The sequence below is a fragment of the Chelmon rostratus genome, chromosome 8 (genome assembly GCF_017976325.1).
Source record: "Chelmon rostratus isolate fCheRos1 chromosome 8, fCheRos1.pri, whole genome shotgun sequence".
Lineage (NCBI taxonomy): Eukaryota > Metazoa > Chordata > Actinopteri > Chaetodontiformes > Chaetodontidae > Chelmon > Chelmon rostratus.
In genome coordinates, this window is record NC_055665.1 from 12,927,782 (window position 1) to 12,946,716 (window position 18,935).

At 40.0% G+C, this 18,935-nt stretch overlaps 3 protein-coding genes and 1 pseudogene across 4 annotated transcripts; all 4 read right to left on the reverse strand.

Moving 5' to 3' along the window:
• Positions 1 to 361: 361 nt before the first annotated feature.
• Positions 362 to 1,660, reverse strand: LOC121609956 (peptide YY-like). Its single transcript, XM_041941779.1, has 4 exons — positions 1,347 to 1,660; positions 977 to 1,159; positions 790 to 879; positions 362 to 497 (listed from the first exon to the last, which is right to left on the reverse strand). Coding segments are annotated over exons 1-4 (300 nt in total). The 5' UTR covers positions 1,349 to 1,660; the 3' UTR covers positions 362 to 472.
• A 3,806-nt stretch (positions 1,661 to 5,466) lies between these two features.
• Positions 5,467 to 7,579, reverse strand: malsu1 (mitochondrial assembly of ribosomal large subunit 1). The gene is made up of 4 exons (XM_041943157.1): positions 7,229 to 7,579; positions 6,288 to 6,463; positions 6,123 to 6,204; positions 5,467 to 6,005 (listed from the first exon to the last, which is right to left on the reverse strand). The coding sequence occupies exons 1-4, from the start codon at positions 7,524 to 7,526 to the stop codon at positions 5,851 to 5,853; spliced, it is 711 nt and encodes a 236-aa protein (XP_041799091.1). The 5' UTR covers positions 7,527 to 7,579; the 3' UTR covers positions 5,467 to 5,850.
• A 440-nt stretch (positions 7,580 to 8,019) lies between these two features.
• On the reverse strand, positions 8,020 to 14,470 carry smpd5 (sphingomyelin phosphodiesterase 5). Of its 2 annotated transcripts, none has more exons than XM_041943399.1 (8): positions 14,259 to 14,470; positions 10,307 to 11,509; positions 10,088 to 10,163; positions 9,825 to 9,965; positions 9,615 to 9,704; positions 9,452 to 9,515; positions 9,164 to 9,323; positions 8,020 to 8,958 (listed from the first exon to the last, which is right to left on the reverse strand). In XM_041943399.1, the coding sequence occupies exons 2-8, from the start codon at positions 11,426 to 11,428 to the stop codon at positions 8,851 to 8,853; spliced, it is 1,761 nt and encodes a 586-aa protein (XP_041799333.1). In that variant the 5' UTR covers positions 11,429 to 11,509; positions 14,259 to 14,470; the 3' UTR covers positions 8,020 to 8,850. The 2 variants fall into 2 exon arrangements, with proteins under 2 accessions (XP_041799333.1, XP_041799332.1); XM_041943398.1 differs by having other exon boundaries at positions 14,032 to 14,469.
• A 2,667-nt stretch (positions 14,471 to 17,137) lies between these two features.
• Positions 17,138 to 18,286, reverse strand: LOC121610305 (annotated as a pseudogene).
• Between the last annotated feature and the right edge of the window lie 649 nt (positions 18,287 to 18,935).

An 18,935-nucleotide genomic window follows, 5' to 3' on the forward strand; every position in this document is an offset into this window, starting at 1 on the left:
TTTTCACGCAGGGTGCAGGTACATCTCAGCAGGCCTGATATAACAAGTAAAAATAAATACAACACTGTGGGGAGCTAAATTGACAGTTAATTTCTATTCTACTGTCCCCCAAATAGAACATGAGCAACAAACATGAATTATAAGCTATTTACCATACATGAAAAACTCTCAAAATGTTTAGATGTTGGTCCACCAGTAGAGGGCACTGTTACTCCATCATGAATGCCGTACCTATACTGAAGAAACTAGACAGCCAAGGTAGTAATACATAGTATCTGTCTACAAAAGTGAGCAAGATGATGGGCATACTCGCTAAAGATTTGTTATAGTAACACAGCCAACATTACAGACCAAAGTGTTTGCTTTGCACAATGTTTATTCCATGCAGTACAAGTTCATTTCAGGCCATAACAGACATGGCATGCAGCAGCTTTGTGGTAAAGTCAGCCTGGATATGACAGCTCCAGCAGCATCACCACAGTGGCAGCCCATCGTACCTACAACACAAGGAAGTCAGAAGTAAAAAACATTGCAATACAACACCGTCACTAACTAAAACTCAGCACTACTTTCATAACATTATCAGCTTTATAAGAACAGATGCATTCCTTTGCTGTTGATTTACACTACATTGTATGCAAGTTTGTATATTTCTGGTGTCTCATTGTACATATTGTATCATGCAATACCATACATTATATTACAATATATTGCATAATATACATTAAGGGTGACACAGACAACACAACATTAAAGCAAGCTAGCCCGTAAATTTCAGAATGTAAATACCTGACATAGTTTGCCCCTGGAATACTCTCTGTGCTCTCCCTCATCAACACATCTGAAAATACAGTATCTGGGGTGTCTCTTTTCCCATACCTATGTATCAAACAGAGTGAAGCAACATATCAATACTTCTTTGCATGTGCACTCAACATTTTCTTATTATTTATTTAAGATAAATTCAAGAACTAACCTCTGTCTTGTAATGAGATTGATGTAGTGTCTTAGTGCAGAATAATATTTGGCGAGTTCCTCAGGTGGTGCACCTTCGCGTGGACTGGCAGGCTTGGTTGGATATGCATTTATGCCAGAGTGAATACAAGCCAGCAGGCAGAGAGCCAGAATAGTCAACGACATCACAGCGCTGGGGCGAATCCTGGGTCACAGGGAAAATTAATAGTCAAAATGCACATGAAAAAATTATTATCCAACAATGCCAAAATCAGAAATAGGAGCTTCATATTGGATTGATAGTCCACCATAAAATCTGCAAGATCCAACATTACTGATTTTCAATCAGTGTGCCTTTCAATTAAAAGGTGAGAAATAAAAAATTTGCTTACATATTAATGTAACACTTGAAAATACTGCTGTAGTCGGCTTTCTTGCTGCTCAAGGCACGTCTGTCAGATTCACAACATTGCTGTGTTTTATATAGTGTGCGTCAGGTGGGGAGGGAGAGAGACTTCATTCACTTTTAGGGTCCTCTTGAGAAATATCTACTGTCTCATTAGTTTAGTAATCCCTGTGTGTCCAGACAGTGAAACAAATGGAGATACTCAGTTACATTATTCTGAAAAGACCAAAGATGTCACTACTTTAGAGTCATTAAAATGTTAATGTTCTGACTTGGTGTATCATGTTCTATTTTTTTGAATGTATTAAAATGAACTGCGTTAGAAATTTACTGCAGTCACATGAGGATTTAATTACTTCTGAATTACAAATTTGTGGTTGTCCTTTGCAGCAAACAATGAGTTTAAGCATAAAGTCACAGAGGTGCACGTAATTGATTCATACCAATTTGCAATGTAGTTCATTTATCCTTAATCTTTTTTGTTTCTACAGCACCTTAAGTACACTAGGAGGGCCTTAAATGTTTGAAGCATAGAAAAGAGCACACCTGATCACAGAAATTTCCCTTTTTTTGAAAAAGAAATTTGAATCATAAGTGAAGCATTATTGGAAAAGTACTGGCACAAGCAGAGACAAACCTTTGATCATTTAGAGAGTCCAGTTAAGACTCATAAGACTAACCCTAAGCAGCAGGACAAGTCTCAATAAAACCGACCATGTGTAACTTAACGGCTGATGATGGTCTGTTGTTTTCACATTAAGATGAAATACGTTAGGATTCCCTAGGTGTTTGGAAAGATGGTGTTTTGGTTTATAGATAATGCAGAGGGGGGTCTGCATCAAGTAACCAAAACATTAACATTAGTAACCAACATCATTTGACTTTGCATAAATAATCTAAAATATACAATTCAGCTGAATGAAAAGAAAGAGCAGCTATAGTCCTTGTTATCATATGATGATAAAAGTGTCTTTATCTGCAGGGTCTTGGTATAATATTGATAATTCTATGGGATTGAGTCAAATGTTCTTAAGGGTTGCAGGACAAAAATTCTTCTAAAGTCCCAAACTCGTTAGCATGTGTTGAATGTAAATCCATTGACTTTACATTCTCTTAAGATTGCTTCTCATGTATCTAATCTACATGAATGCAAAACTTTGGCACTATAACTCAACTTTTAATTCTCTTTACTGACAGTTGTCCTAAGACAATAACTAAACCACTTTAGCCAAACAAGCAAGCATATTTCCAAATTACGCCAAATCCTTGAAGGACGGGCAGTAAATCGCTCAAACCCATACATTTCCAATTCCAGTTGATAGAGGGCACAAAAAGCTTTCAGCCCCTAAATGGTAAGATGACTTTAATGGCAACCATTTTCTTTGACGAGCACTCTACTGAAATTTGACAGTAGATTGGTGCTGTTCTTTCCTGTGACAGTCATGAGAACTCCATTCTAGAGCAACAGCACAGTCTTTGCAGGAGAAGTGCACACAAACTGAAAACTTTCGCATAATACAACAAATGTCTGGATGATTTTAACATTTTATGACAATGATTTCAGATTAAAGTACATCTCCCATGCTGTCCTGTTGACAAGCAATACAAATCTGCCAATATGAATGCTCAAAAGTTTCTAGAGAGCAAAGAAATAAAACGCTTTCAGAACTGATGTCATTTCTCCTCCGGTTCCACCACAGCAGTCACTCCTTCTTCCAACACGCACAGCTGCACTTAGAATTTACTTTTATATACTGGCCATGTTTTTTTTAGAGTCATTGTTGTTGATAAAGAATCATTTATCACCCATATTTCTAAAAAATGAATGTACTGTATGGAGAATGGTCAGAAATAAAAGCCTGATTTAAATACTCGGTCCTATCAGCCTATGCAATACCTTGCTTACAAATGAGGGCCAGCTGGATAAAGCACAGAGAGTCCTGTAAGTGTCACATCTGATCCGGTTGATGTGCTCTCTGGCAATAATCATCATAGACACCCTCCGCTGAGAGAGTACCAAAGACGGCAGCCGAGTGACAGCCCACCTGCAGGACAGAGAGTGATATCAAAGAACCTGAATACTCACTTCTTCTGCTTGTTTTTATACAACTACAGATGTTAAAATATTACAATGGTACAATGTTAAAACACTAACAGCATAGAGAGTTGATGGTCTTTTCGCAGAGGATTGAAGCTGAAAATCTTGGTGGGGGGTTGTAGAGATAAATGATCTATTACCAGCCAATTGTGAACTAGGGAATAATGAACGGCTACAGATTAATTTGCTCTTTTCTCTGTGAAATGTGGTTGCCATGGACATACTGACAGAATTATATCTGCAAATAAAGCACGATAAGCTTTGCACTGTATGTTTGAACTGCATTAAGTGCAATTAAATGAACATTTTTGGTCCAGTTGTTACCATGTACACCAATAAATCAAATATGCAGGACAGATTCTCCGCTGCTGCTATTTCAAAAAGCTAATAATGTCCTTTTTCTTCAAGCTCCTCCACTGTATATTAAGACCATAGCCATTAATGTTGACACAGGTAAAATGGCAGCGCAGCTAATGTCCCTCCAAAGTCATTTTGCTAATCCAATACTAAGCAACCTAGTACAGTTTGTGACACAAAAGGTCTGAAGGTTAAGCAAAGAATTGATTGTTGTTTTTGTATGATGTCACACACGTGCCATTATCTTTAAATAGTATGCAAACAGTGAAATTTAAAATAGTTATTTGACTGCATGCCTTCAGTTGAACTATATAATATTTAAGTATAATCAACAATTTCAAGCCCACATAGCTGCTTTTTAGTTGGGTTCAATAGGTGTAAAGCTCGAGACTCTAGCGTGAAGCTGTTGAGATTCACTCTTGATGTTTGTGTTTCTTCATTTTCAGACCATGTAAGTACAAACTGCACAGCCGCAACATGCAAACACATTCAAGCACAGAGTCCAGTCAGGCTCTGTGTGGGCACCTCCCGCTTCATTACATTTTCACATTTAGCTAATGTTCTGATCCAGCATGACTTACAACAAATCAATGAAGCGGAATGGTCACCTGCTAGGAAGCTATGAGGGTGTAGTGTGTGCGTACGTGCGTGCATGATCTATCTGTGCTTCTGTGACTGTGTTTAATTTTACCTTCAAGCTCTGATTCTCCACAAAAATGCAAGTATTTACAGCTAAAAAAAAAACTTTGCACATTTTAACCTTCAAAAAGATCATTTATCAGTTAGTTTGTACTAACCACAGTGATGGAAAAATATCAAATTTTCACACACCAGTTTGATAATGTTGTTAAAACATACATGTTTTAGAACAACATAGCATGGTATCCTAAATGCTGGTTATTTTTCAAGCACAGTTGCAGACTGTAAAAGCTCAGTAGGTTGTGCTGACCAATCTACAAAGCAATCTGTTGGCTAACATAAGTGCTGTCGAACGCATGTGACGACTTATACTCTGACCAACAACTTCTCTTTTCCTGGAGGGAAGAATTGGCTTGTTTGATTTGGTTGAAAGCATCAACTGGAATGGCTTGTTTTGGTGACCCGACATAATCATTTCTTTGAAAAAAAGTTTCTAAAACTTGCTCTTTGCAGGAAACAAACACCTCAGTGAACGGGAACCACAGGTGGAAGGTACGAAAGTGCACATACCATAGTGACATGTCTAGTACAACATTGAAGTTCTAGTACTTTCCTGAATATTTCCTTTTCATGCACATTATTATACCTCCACAACATTTTCAAGGAAATATTATATTTAAGATGGTGTGTAATTTTAATTTTTAAAAAGACAGAGAAAGGGACCATTCTTTATACTTTAAATTTAAATAATTACAGAAAATTTACTTTTTGAGTTTGGGATATGAGATTTCTACTCAAGATTTGAAAACTCATTTAGCTACTGGTTCAAATGTTAATCAGGCCATCTTCACACACAGGCACAGAAAATGTGTTCAAAGCAACTTGTTGATTTGATAATTATTTACATGCCTGTACACAGCTAAAATTAATCTTGTCAGAGCAAATGTTTACTTTGCGGTAAATGTGGCTGAATAAAATCACAATAAAAAGGAAAATATATAATTCCAAGATCTCTGGAATGGTAATAAAATAATTTATTTTCAACCATCAGATCATGTTAAAACATACATACTGTATTTACTTCAGCAGACTCAAAAATCATTCAAACACTCATTTTACAAATACCATCTGATGCCCTGTAATGGTCAAATTACATAAAAAAGAAAGATAAAGGTTTACAATTAATCAGTATGATGGGGGCAGGTATTCCTACGGCACAGCTGTTGTGTGAGTGATCAATCCATTTAAATTTCTCAGCTCCGAACATGTTGGTTTTTTGTCCAAAGGTTTAATTGACAAAAAAGTACCTTTTCTTTCTACTCACAGAGACAGAAAAGGATACATCCAAAGTCAAAGTAGTAGTCTGTTCACAGCTTAGATGATATGTCTGGTCTCATCACTTTGTGACTTCAGCATCATATATGAAGTCTTCTGGTAGCGTCTCAGCAGGCATGCTCCTCAGCTGCTCATCATAGGTGCGGAGAGTCCACAGTTTCTCCAGTTCATACACTTCTCTGGTCGCTGGTAGCATGAAGTGAACAACCATGTTTCCTGAGACAGAGAAACGAGCAAGAAAGTGAACACCACTGGCAACTTCATCGACAAACATCAGTTTACATGAACAGCCTTTTAACTTGGAAATCTGAAGATAAGATCTCTTTTACATACCGAAGTCAATACACATCCAGTCCTCTGCATCCTTTCCTTCAATCTTGACATTTGGGTCTCCCTCTTTCTTCAGAAACTTGTACTGGAGGAAGATCACCCTTTGTGTCAGTTTACAAGTTGTACAGATCAACATTCAACAATTAGAAAAAAAAGCATGTTATTTACCACTTTGATGGCATAAAGTGCCATTGCGCTGAGGTGTCTCACTGATAGGCCACTGACAACAATGAAGTACTCTGTGTATTTGATCTGCTCCGGTACTTTAATCACACAGATGTCTACAGCGTTTTCCTGACGCAGCAGAGACACCAGCACGTCCAGAGTGAACGTCTCAGGGGATCCTGAAGAAAACAAGGGTGAAACATTTTGTCTGACAATATTCTAGCAAAGTGTGGCTCAACAATATGACTGCTACAGCCTACATCTTTTTTTACTCAGTGCAAGACAGCTAGTGAGATGCTCTCTAGTGTATGGTAAAACAGAGAAATGCTGTCACACACAATAATTACAGCAGTGCAGAGTGACTGGAGGACCTCATCCATTGCAGCAACTAAGGCTGCAATTAACAGTTTTCAACTGTCCATTAACTGGCCAATTATTGTCCCAGTGAATAGTTCAGTCTGCAACACATCAGAACGCCATGAAAAATCTGGGCACAATTCCTAAATCTGAACCGAATAACCAATTAGTCAACCCACAAAAAAGCATATTGATCATGAATCAGTTTGAGTAATTGATCAAGCAAACAGAAACAACACATTTGCTTGTTCCATCTTATTTTATGTGATAATTGGCTGCGTTTCTTACATGACACTGAAATAAATAGCTTTGGCTTCTGGACTGTTGGATGGAGAAACGTGCTATTTGAAGACTGGGGAATTTTGACGGGCAACAATTTCCAAGAGATCTTAAAAATTAATTGCCAGTTTATACATACAATTTTAAACCGAGTAATAAAGAGGTTGCTACATTTTTAGCTCTTATATACGACAGTGTAATCGTAGAAAAAGAAACGGGACATACATTTAACAAGCTGGAACCATCACATCTTTAGCATGTTTCCTTTAACAATTACTTTAGAGACTGATCAAACAACACCTGCTTACTTCGGCTGCTGTCTCTGTCCATCTCATGTCCCTCCTCTTGAAACACGCCAGTGCTGCTCTTTGAGCTGCTACTTTCGCTACAAGTTTCCGAATAAATCCTTTTTGTGTGTAAGTGACTGGTGTCTACATGACGCCAACGTTGACATGAGTTTGCTGTAAAACGTCGAAGCCAACACGGACTGTGGCAACGAGCTTTCGAGGCAAAACAGACACTTCTAAAACCTCCCGTTTGCTCCAGTAAAACGCTACTTTTAAATACCGGTGGCGCCAGTTTCTTACAGCGATTGAGAATATTCATTTTAACTTATACAACATCAGAACATGATATCCAATGCAATCCACGACTGTATCAAGGGCTACAAACAGGAAGTAACTCTCGTCCTTGGGTTTTGATTGGTCTGTACGGCTTCTTCGTTGGTTTCAGGTTCTACAAAAGAGGTGCACCCCCTACTAGCCACACATGGTACTGATCTCAGAACTCACGCAAATCATGCAAGGTATTTCACAAGGAAACTTGCACGTTATGCATGTTTAATATCTGGTATTAATAAACAGTCTCCGGATATTTCATACACTCAAGTCACCTAGCAATGCTTGCTCATCCTGCTTTGTAAATTCTCCCTCTAGGTAGCACATAACTTTGACAATCATGCTCTAATGACATAGTGACTGAATCGCCATCATGGCCTTAATGTTTTATGGCATAAATGATGTATGCTGTGTCAAATGGGTACAGTCAAATCATGCAACTCACAACTGATGACAAATGAAAAGCAAGAGACGGTAAAAAATGCACTCTGTATATTTATTTATGTAAGAAAAAAAATCATGAATGAAAAGTCCTACAAATATATTGGTTTACAAAATCAATACCTCTGCCCTGAACCCACCAAAATGTATAAAATTGTAAACAGCATAAAATTTCAATAAATCCATGATTTCCTGAGGTACAATCTCATTGGTCAATACATTGTCATTAAAATCACAAATTCAAGTATGTAAACTAGGGCTGTCAAGGAATAAAAAATAATAATATGATCTAATTAATTACAAGCTTTGTGATTAATTAACCGAAATTAATCACATGAACAATCTGTGATGGGCAGACTTAACTCTGTCTGCCTCTGAACGCCTGCTCCAGTGTGGCTTGAAGAGACTGGTTGCTCACGGTTGCATCAGGGGCTGTGCTAGGTCTGACCTCGGGGTTGGTGCTAAGGTGAGATGACATTTCAGGCTCGAAATAATTGAATGGTATGAAAATTACTTACTTACTATACTGAAGAAATTGCACAGAATGGTGCTCCAAGCAACAGCAACACATCTGGGCTTTTTTTTTTTTTTTATGGAAATTTTCCATTCACTGGGCCAAGCAGCATTTTGTCATCTCCTTCTATTGTGTTTACAAAACTGTGGATGGTTGTATGTTCAGTGACATACGTATTAGGTCACGGGGCATCATGGGGCACAGTTAATCTGCATTCATAGTCATTTTTTCTATAATTAATTAATTAAAATGAACCCATTATTTTGACAACCCTAATGTAAACATATACATCAGAGCAATGTACATTTGTATATTTTGTTCCCTTTGTTTGAAGGTGACACTTAGTTCACTTTAGTCCTTATTCATCCACACAGTCAGAGTTCATAATTACATTCAGTCTCAAGCCCACAGGAATGTGGTCCGTAAGGCCAGCCAGATGGGTTATAAAAGTCATCTCTTCAATTTCCTGGATGGAGACAAAGAGAGCATGTGCTTTACTATGATGCTTCTTAATAGGGTTTAAAGAGAGCTGTGAGTGGTTTTGCCATATGCAAATGTTTCAAGCATTATTTGTGGTATCTCAACTTAACCTGTAACTTCAAGGAGACAGAAGCAATGGAGAAGGACAAGGCTGGGTGGAGGGAAGGATAAAAACACGCAGGGACACGTACTGTTCGGCAGTGCTTTGATATGGAGCTTTCACGGTACAGGATGTAGTCGATCCGACGTCCAACCCATGGCTGGCCCGTCTCAGGGTAAACCAATGGAGAGTCCTCTGCAGGAACAGGAGGGGAAACATACTGCTTCCTCAGGTCCTCTCTCTCCAAAGTTCTACACAGACACAGAGAAGACAGAGCGGATCCTCAAATCAGTTTCAGTGAATAAACAGTGACTGAGGAGTTCTGGTCAAATAACATTAGCAGTGATGTCTTCAGAAGCAGAAGTAGAACTGAGTGTACCTTTGTAGATTTTCTGGAGTGTTTATGTCATCTTCATACAGCGTGGGCTGCTCCAGGAGAGTACCTTTAGACACATATCAATGAAATACCCAATGCATTGTCATGATTTGTCTTGTATGTACGCAGTATATACTGTAGTCTAATAGTTTAAAATTGTACACACCAATGACCCAGGGCTTCTCTTTTCCAGGCCCTGCCCTGCAAGGATCTCTGTATTCCTCAAACAAACAGTGATTCTGTTCCAGGGTGTCATCTAGACAAACAGAAAAACATGTATAAACACAAAAAACGAGTTTTTGGTGAAGATTCTTTCAGAAAAAAAATATGTTATGTAATAATATGACAAAAGCATACAGAGTAGTTGGAAACACACCAGGTGAGCAGTTGTCAAAGTTGAAATCGCCACAGAGCACATCAAAAACAACGTCCTCGTCGGGCTGTCTGTTAGCCGCTTGAAAATCGCCAATCCACTTGGTTACCATGTTTAACTGCTCACAGCGAATTTCCCCTTCGCCTGGTGACAGAAAGCACAGACCAGCTGTCACAAACCTAGTTTATCTTTCTTTTCTTAAAAGGAAAATGTCAAATTTTGAGTTAATCTGAGCAGATCCAAAAAAATCGAAAAATTTGACTTGCCCTCTGGTGCGTGAAGATGTGTGCAGTTAAAATAGCCGACCACTTTCTTCTGTTTCTGATTCTGCCCGATTAGCAACTGAGAATTTCAAAAACACACATCATATTTCCACTGTGTTCATACTGTGACAAAAGTATGGGAAAATAATACCAATTCTACAGCACAAACAGGACTACCGCAACGACTGATAGCAGCTTCATACATGACATTAAGTAAGGTACCTTAGCTGAAAGGAGGCCCTTGGCAGCCAGCGCATCTTCCCCCCGGCTGTTGGGAAAGCAGTGGTACTGGGCCTCGAGCACAGGAAAACGGCTGGCGAGGAACAAGCCACTGTTGAAGAACTTGAAAGAAGAACAGCTGCATGGTAGCTGGCAAGCATAACCACCAATGTCATACAGTATGTGTCCAAACACGGGTCTTAGTACTTTGATGAGCTTCTGTGCTGCCCTCTTATCAAACACCTCTTCTAGGCACAGTATATCCACATTGGCTGGAAACAGCGCAGACACTTCCCAGGGTACATTGTCCTGCTGGTTGAGACCTTGGGAGAGCAAAGCTCGAGGAGCACTCCTGCGGCCTGTTCGGCCCTGCTGGTTGGAGTTCTGATTGGAATTAAAAATGGGAGATGGTGACTCAGTCGACGGCACTTCTGTATCATCACAGGGCACACAAACCACGCTACTATTGGACTTTGGGACTGAAACGTGTCCTTCAGCTAAGTCTGAATGGTGACCCACTGGGGACTGTGCTTGTCTATCAGTAGCCCCATATGTAGATGAGTTAACTGCGGGGAGTATGCTGTTGGAGGGGCTGAGAGTCCCACAGCTGCTGGGGGAGTCAACAAAGATGCGGATATGGGGTCGGCACACACCCTGCACAATGCGCTGACCAATGGCCGCCGCCCTGTGCTGGGTGTGTCCCAGGTTGTTGAAACGAGCCAGGCTGTCAGGCAAGAGACAAAGGTTGGCTGTGGCAAATCCAAATGATGCCTTTCCTACCAGCTCAAAGCCCATGTGTGTCTCCTTCTCCAGTGAGGATGGTGTCTCTCTGTGGTAGTGAAAGGGCCTGCGGCAGGCCTGAAGAGGTGCCCAGAGCAGAAAGCCTAGGAAGGCCAAGGGGGCCGTAGCGAGAAAAAGAATGAAGAAGATAATGGAGCCGAAGAAGACCTTGAGGGGGTAGAGGTAGCATTCCTGCTCCAGTCGCTGGGTTTGCTCCAAGGTGGTGGACTTGCACACAGCAATGAGGCGATCAAGAAACCAAAAGCAAGGCAGGATGAATGCCCATCCAACAGCATGGATGCCAGCGGCAAACCCATTCGGAAATGGAGACGTCCGCAGGGCCATGCCTCTGCCCCTTCTCTATGCAGCAATCTGGATTTCCTGTTCTAGCCTCATTCCTGTGCAGCTCTCTCCTTCACTGGCCCGCTGAACAATAAGACAGGAGAAAGAAAAATATTAAGATGTTGCGACATGGGTTCTCACGTGCCCATACATGCAGTTGTGGGAAAACATAAAACAACTGACAGCTGTGCTGACATGAATGCAACACAGTCAGATGCAGATCAGACTGGCTTACTGCACGCTTCTGCAATGAAACACGATCACTTTTTAGGAGGCGAAGAGGAGAACGTGGTGTTAACATCCTATAATGTGTGTGTTACTAACCACTGGAGTGTATCTACAGATTAGTTATACAATCCTAAATCAGTGTGTCAAAGATAAAATCACAAATATTTTCATAATCCTGTAGGTACATTTTTATTTAACAATTACATCTCAAATATATTCCTAATGTGTGATACATTGGTTCAAGGAGTGTGGACATTATACATTTTCTGTGAAAAGTAAGATCATTAACACTGCTTCAGTGTAAATTTGCCCTTTAACGTTAGCATACTGCATTCAAGAGCTCACTCTCACTACAGACTCGAGGCTCTGACACCGAAGCTAAAACTGGACAAAATTAATACAACCAGGAGGTCGCGACCTCACCAAACCCTCCGATTATACACAAAAACCCATTCAAATCGAGCTGCGACGGCTTCTGCAGTCATGCAGCCTTTCAGTGTGTCAGGTCTGCTCAGTCAACACTGGAGTGATGTTGTAAGACCGCATAACATTGGTGTATCAGTGCAGCACGTGGTTATTGGGGACTCACACTTTATATACATAATCTACTCACTCGATGCACAAGGCGTTTCCTTAAGGGATTTTGCTGGTAGTATTAAGTTCACTCCGTCGTGGGGCCTGACTTTTAGATGTTTACATCTACAAATAATTGTTCATCAAATCAAATTATTTAACACAAAATTTTTCTCCTTCATAAATATAAAACATAAATGCGGGACTCTCCACTGATTAGTAATAATTTTTGGTTGTCCTGTGTTTCTTTAATGTTATGTTAATAACCCACGTAAGTATAATAGTGATGAAAACCCACAGGTAAAAAGATAACTGTACACATCTTCAACTCAAGAAAGGATAAGAAATATTACAGCAGACTTATTTATGGTCAAAGAAAATACCTATTAAATGTCAAGGAAATCACCCTTTAAGTTTAAATGAAATACCTTTTAAGTTTAAATACAATTAGTTTAGGCTAAATAAAATTAATACCTAAATTTGAATAAATTAACCTTTAAATTATTTGAAAGTACTTTTTAAACACTCAAATATTTGTATTCCCTCTGTAATAACTAGAGATCGACTTGAAACAATGCTGTTGGTAATATCGATGTAGAAACAGTCTGTGATAGTAGAAGCCTGTGTGTGATTGTGAGAAAGAGGAAGAAATTCAATTCAGTTTTGTTGCAGGAATGTACGCTGAGATAAAGGCTGACTAGCTTTTAGCATAACATTAGCTCGCCGGTCCTGCTCTAAACGCTCAGCAGACTCAATGGGAGAATGTTTAGAATAGTGTCTGTTATGTAGAGAATAGTGTGAGTTTGCGTGAAAGACACATGAAAAAATTTACTACTCACAACTACTAACGTTTCTGTGAGCTTTCTGGTCCTATGATCTGAAAAGTAAAGTGAACATGTGATGCTATGGCAGGCATGTCAAACTGATTCCATAAAGGGCCGTGCGGCTGCAGGTTTTCATTCCAACCAAGGAGGAGCACACCAGGCTGGAATCAATTAATCAGCTGATCTCAGTCTTCAGCTGATAACTAAGTGATCCCTTGACGTTGATTGGTTGGCTTGGTGTGCTCCTCCTTTGTTGGAATGAAAACCTGCAGCCACATGGCCCTTTATGGTATCAGTTTGACATGCCTGTGCTATGGGCTATTTAGTGTTTAACAGTTGGTCTAATCCCTTGCAGCAAGGCTGCTGATAACATTGATATGGAAATAGTGATAGTAGTAAGAAGTGTGTGTGAGAGAGTAAAATTCAGGAGTGATCTATCTGAAAGTCATTTCAATTATTGTGACATTTTACTTTATTTACTGTGTATAAAATTCAGGGAGCTATTATGTATGTTTTTATTTAAGTTTTCAAGAGTTGCTGCTGAGCTTGTTAACGCCATGTACTCTTTGTTGGGTTTGAACTTAAAACAAGGATAAGTCATTTCAGTTATATTTAAATGTTACTCTATTTACTGTGGAAACATTTCAGGTAACTTTTTATTTAAGTTTTTATTCAACTTTATAAGAGATGCTTCTGAGTCATGCACTTCTGGAGCTATTTATTTTCTATTTGTTTGGTTAAATAAACAACGTTTAAACGAAGCTAAGTCTGCATTATTCAACATTTTTAAGTCAATTTTTACACTTTCGCTGCAAATGAATATCGGCTCCAAATATCGGGCCTCCTTAACTACTAATAGTCGGTATCGGTCCTGAAAAACCCATATTGGTCGATCTCTACTAATAACTCACATTCAGTGGGGCCACACCACACACACAGACACACACAGAGAGACACACAGCCGGCAAATCCAAAACAAACCGCGTTGCTGGCATGAGACATGAAGCTTGAGTGCGGGGAAATCCACAGGTGGTCAATAACAACGTCCAATCCGACCGACGATTAGGCACACTGGCAATGGTCCAGGCGAAGCCTCACAATCCGAGAACAAACGGCGGTGCTCTACTCGCTGAGGCAGCTGGCTTAGCTCCACAGCGCGGCGGCCATTAAAACAATGCTAAGGTGGATGCTAGTTACTAGTTATGCACCTTCGAATCCAACTCGTTCACAACAGCACAGAAACTCCGGGTTGAAGTGTCTCCAGTGTTCAGTCACGTTCAGTTATCCAGCCCCAGAATGTCAAGCCAACAATCTTCTGTACACTGAAACTACTACTACTACTACTCATACAGTTACATGCTACTGGCCAGGTGAGTCGTCAACCGACGTCTCGATCTTGTTTGCCTCTTTCCTCTTTAAAAAAACTCAGCGTTTCCTCACTCTCAGTCTCTATTCCTGTCTAACCCGTCAATCACACATTGACCCATTACAGACCAGGATTACACCTTTTTCAATCAGCACTTCCTCTTTCCCCAAGAGTTCCTTCAAAATAAAATGCAATATTTCATAACATCTTCGCACCTCTGTGTCTTTTTAAACATTTTAAACTTATTACGTTTTAACGTTGTAACCAATCAATTTTAACCTTCATTAAATATTGTTTTAACACTTTGATTAAGGTTTTAAACAAAACATACATATTATATTCTCTATTAATTATTCATTGTTAATATTATGGGTAAGGATTTCAACAGGGTTACATTCCATTTGAATGTATTATGTGGTGTACAGTTTCTTATATACTGAATGAAGTTCCAATACAAGACAGCTTGAAAGTCTGTGAAAGGTGAAAGTCTGTTCCTCCTACTGCATCGTGGATGGAGTCCCTATGTAGAAAAAGAATTAAGCTATTTTAATTGTGCAACACCCTTTGTAAAAAAAAAAAAAGTCAACTGTGTTCATGTTGCCCTGTTCAGTACTTTTAACCATTTCATCTCCTCTAATGTACTGGAATTTGTTCTTTCAGCAGCATCATCAGATGGAAAGTGGCACATTTGTGTAGCCTGTCACAGGCAATTGACCTCAACTGTCCCGCAACATATGAGAGCCTATTCCTAAGCTTACCATTCAACTGAGCAGTTAGAACTGTTATAATTTTGTTCACTTAAGATCTGCACTTTTTCACTGAACTCATGATATTTACTGGTTGTTTAATCAACAATGTCACAGTTTAGTTTGATAAGCAGGCCTCTCTAATCTATCATGTAAGGTTTGTTGCAAAAGAAACGCGCCTCAATTACAATGACACCTCAACACTCACTCATGTTTTATATCACTTTTCAATAAGTTCACATGGACAGTGGTTGGTCTGTTCATGTCAGAGATAACTGGCAAATGAGACTTGGTCCATGCAACTCCAACCTCTGTATGGGGCAGTCCCAGCCCAAGAAGATAACTGTGAACCCCACCCAGAAATCGGTGCTACTTCTGCGAGAGCACTGTCACTCTGAGCCCAGCGCTGCCCTACTTTACCTGTGACCTAAATAAATTTTACATCTGTGATCTGAAGATGTTCAGCTTGTTCTTGGTCTTCCTAAAGAATAAACTCCATCTACACTTTTCATGTCAGTAATAAAATCCTAGAACAACCACTAACCTTGAAGTAACAGTGGCCAGTTCCTGACACTACAGTGAATTTTCAAGGTTTTTCTTTTTGATAAATGAAATGATTTCACTCTATCTCAAACAGTGCCAAGTGGCAGATGCAGAAAAGAGTGCCTTGAACTGGTCAATGTTACATTAACAAAGGGTGACCATTTACACGAGTTCACAATGACAAAAAAATGTCAACAAGTGCCCGCTACGATGCCAAATTGATCTGTGACACCAGACAGTTATCACTGGACTCTCGGTTATAATGGGAACTGGAATTTACTATGTTATTTATACATCATGTATGTATTATGTATGTACATGTTATGCTTATGTGTACCAGGAAAGAGATGTTAACCATTGACAGTTTGTGCAGTCGACTGCCCAAAAGTTAGTAAGATGTTACAGTATGCTCCAAGTTTTCTTCCATGTAAACATATGATGATGTCATGACCCGTGCCATGCCCACCAGCCTTTTGTTAAGTTTCCCATTGTGTGTTGTCTTTGCCTGTTTTTTGTCACATCCTGTTTTATTTTGAAGGTTCATGTTATGTGTCTTTGGGTTACTTTACTTCCTGTGTTTTCCCTCCTGTCAGATTGTTTCCTGAATCCTTGTTGTCCATGTTCCCTTGTCATAGTCATAGCCTTAGCCACAGCCATAGCCAGTAAGTGAGTGTTATTTGTTGAGTTTTCTTTGTTCCTGTCTGTGTCTGTGTTAATGTCTGTGTTAACCCTTAGTTTGTCTGCGTTCATGTCCGTGCTGTGTTCTCTGTGAGTTTTCCTTTTATAATTTCTATCGCATAGTTTTGTTATTTTGGTTTCCTCTAGTTGTAGCCGATTTTCATTTCTTTGTTAGATTGCTCTTTGGTTTTGTTCTATTTCTTAGTAGTGTTATTTTCCTCCGAGTTTTCAGGAGTGATTTTGTTTCTGTTGTTTTGTTTGTTAAGCTCAAGGTCTTTCATAGTCATTTGTTTCTTCCTCCTATGGGAGCGTTTTCTGTTCTTTATTTTAGTCATTGATAATTTGTTCTAGTCTTGTCTTTGTCTATAGTCCTGCCACGTTTTGTGTTAGTGAGTTTCTTGTGTTGTCTTAGTCCTTTCCCCGCTAAGTTTGCATGCTCTGTGTTTATTCATTATTTCCCTGTGTTGCTTCTTGTATGTATAGCCCTTGCCCCTAGTGTGTGTGTTTTATCATCGTTTCCTTAGTGCATGTGGGTTCTACCCCATAGTTCTCCCTTAGTCCCCAACTTCCTGACAGATGACTAATGATGCTGAATGTTGCCACTTAGGTGAGAGTGACATTTAGGTGACGCCCTTCAAACAGAGAGGAAACAGAAGAGGATAAAAAATATTCAGAACAGACAACATTTGAAAACCAAGCCTGGAAAAATCCTCTGCACTACTGTTAAGGTATCAACTGATCACTTTCAGTAGAATTATTGCAAAATCAATGTAAGAAAAAGGTCATGGTCAGTGTCTATGCCCATGCCCTCTTCACCTTCCTCCTCAAACTCGCCCTCTTCCTCAGCAGTAGCATCCTGATACTGTTGGTACTCGGACACCAGGTCATTCATGTGGCTCTCAGCCTCTGTGAACTCCATCTCATCCATTCCCTCACCTGTGTGCCTGAAGCAATTAAGAATTACGCAGAGGAACAGGCCAGCACAAGAACAGGGACTCCCCCCCCCACTGTCCTGACATCTTTTACTCACCAGTGGAGGAAGGCCTTACGGCAGAAAATAACAGTGAACTGCTCCGAGATCCGCTTGAAGAGCTCCTGAATGGCTGTGCTGTTGCCTATAAAGGTAGCAGCCATCTTGAGGGGAGGGATGTCACAGACAGCTATCTTGATGTTGTTGGGGATCCACTCTACAAAGTAGCTGCTGTTCTTGTTCTGCACATTCAGCATCTGCTCGTCCACCTCCTTCATGGACATTTGCCCTCTGAAGATGTCGGCAATGGTAAGGTAGAGCCTGTGCCGTGGGTCACAAGCTGCCATCATGTTCTTCGTGTAATGTATTAAAATACATCTTGAAGGTCTGCGAAGGCTTCTAAAAAGCAGGCTCCTGCCTTGCTACCTGTACTGCTGGCTGCCACGGCTGGTCAAGGGGGCAAAGCCTGGCATAAAGAAGTGACTTCACACTTCCCACACTTCATCAACTATGTTAATTACTATTATCATTACTGTTATTGTCATGTTATTATTTTGGATAACATGCCTGTTGGATAGCATGCAAAAGTGATTCAGGGACTTTCCTAATCTGATCTTGGATCATAAACAACTACTGCAATGAATTTACTATTTTGACGATAAAATAACCCTCTGCTGCCTCTCACTTACTGAGATAACAGTGTGGGATTATATAGGGTGGGAAAATATTGAAGTTAGAGCTAATGCTGTCATTTTTGTTTAGGGTATTTTCGTTAGCAGGAGGTTTTCTGAATTGTTGTGGGAAATGTGGCGACAGTAACCAAGAAAGACGGTACATCTAATTTCTCTTAGTTGTCGTGTCCTCGCTCCTCGATGCTCCCTCGAACCGGAAGTGCGTCTGCTCCGCCATCTTGCCGGCCGTCCCAAAGCGCATATTGCGGCTCTGAGGAGCGAGGATCCATGAGCGAGGAGGGATCTCGGAGGAGCCATGAGCGAGGATACATGGGTGCATCCTTCCCGGAAGCCTTTCAACTGAACTGTATTAAGACTCCGCCCCCACAGACGCCACGTTTCAACGAGGTTGCGGTGAAACTGCGCAAGTGAAGTATTCTGCAATGAATGGCTGTAATAGAGATGAGCTTAACTGAACGTTACGTTCTCCAAAGAGCGATAATACAAGAATATGAGGATCCGTCATGTTTCAATTAAGATAACGAAGATAGAAAATATAAGTTGCTTCTCTTTTGAAAAGGGTGAAAGTATTATGCAAACTTTAAAAACACGGTTGATGGATGTGATTAGCTATAGGGTGCAAACGGTGAGGTTGCGCTGAGTAGTTGCTCACACTCAATATCGTGGATCAGCAGCCTCCAATCCACTTCATTTCAAGGGGAGGGGTATGCATTTCACGAGGGAAATGCCAATGTTCAGTGAGGGATTGTCCACAACAGGTTCTGTGTTTAGTGTATGTGAGTGTTTGAATGTATGTGTAGACTTGCATCTTCAACATGTTTATTTTGTCCTTATTTTTATGATCCAAGATTTATCTGAGTAATATGATAATAATATATGGGCTTCCTCCC

Excerpts from the sequence above, each read along its gene's own strand:
- malsu1 (XM_041943157.1), bottom strand. The coding sequence starts at position 7,526 with ATGAATATTCTCAATCGCTGTAAGAAACTGGCGCCACCGGTATTTAAA. Across the intron at positions 6,205-6,287 it reads CACTTTATGCCATCAAAGTG|TACAAGTTTCTGAAGAAAGA; the intron begins GTAAATAACATG and ends ATCTTCCTCCAG. Across the intron at positions 6,006-6,122 it reads CTGGATGTGTATTGACTTCG|GAAACATGGTTGTTCACTTC; the intron begins GTATGTAAAAGA and ends TCTCTGTCTCAG.
- LOC121609956 (XM_041941779.1), bottom strand. Across the intron at positions 880-976 it reads AATCTCATTACAAGACAGAG|GTATGGGAAAAGAGACACCC; the intron begins GTTAGTTCTTGA and ends TTTGATACATAG. Across the intron at positions 498-789 it reads CCAGGGGCAAACTATGTCAG|GTACGATGGGCTGCCACTGT; the intron begins GTATTTACATTC and ends CTTGTGTTGTAG.
- smpd5 (XM_041943399.1), bottom strand. The coding sequence starts at position 11,428 with ATGGCCCTGCGGACGTCTCCATTTCCGAATGGGTTTGCCGCTGGCATC. Across the intron at positions 9,516-9,614 it reads AGAGAAGCCCTGGGTCATTG|GTACTCTCCTGGAGCAGCCC; the intron begins GTGTGTACAATT and ends ATGTGTCTAAAG. Across the intron at positions 8,959-9,163 it reads TATCAAAGCACTGCCGAACA|GAAATTGAAGAGATGACTTT; the intron begins GTACGTGTCCCT and ends GTCTCCATCCAG.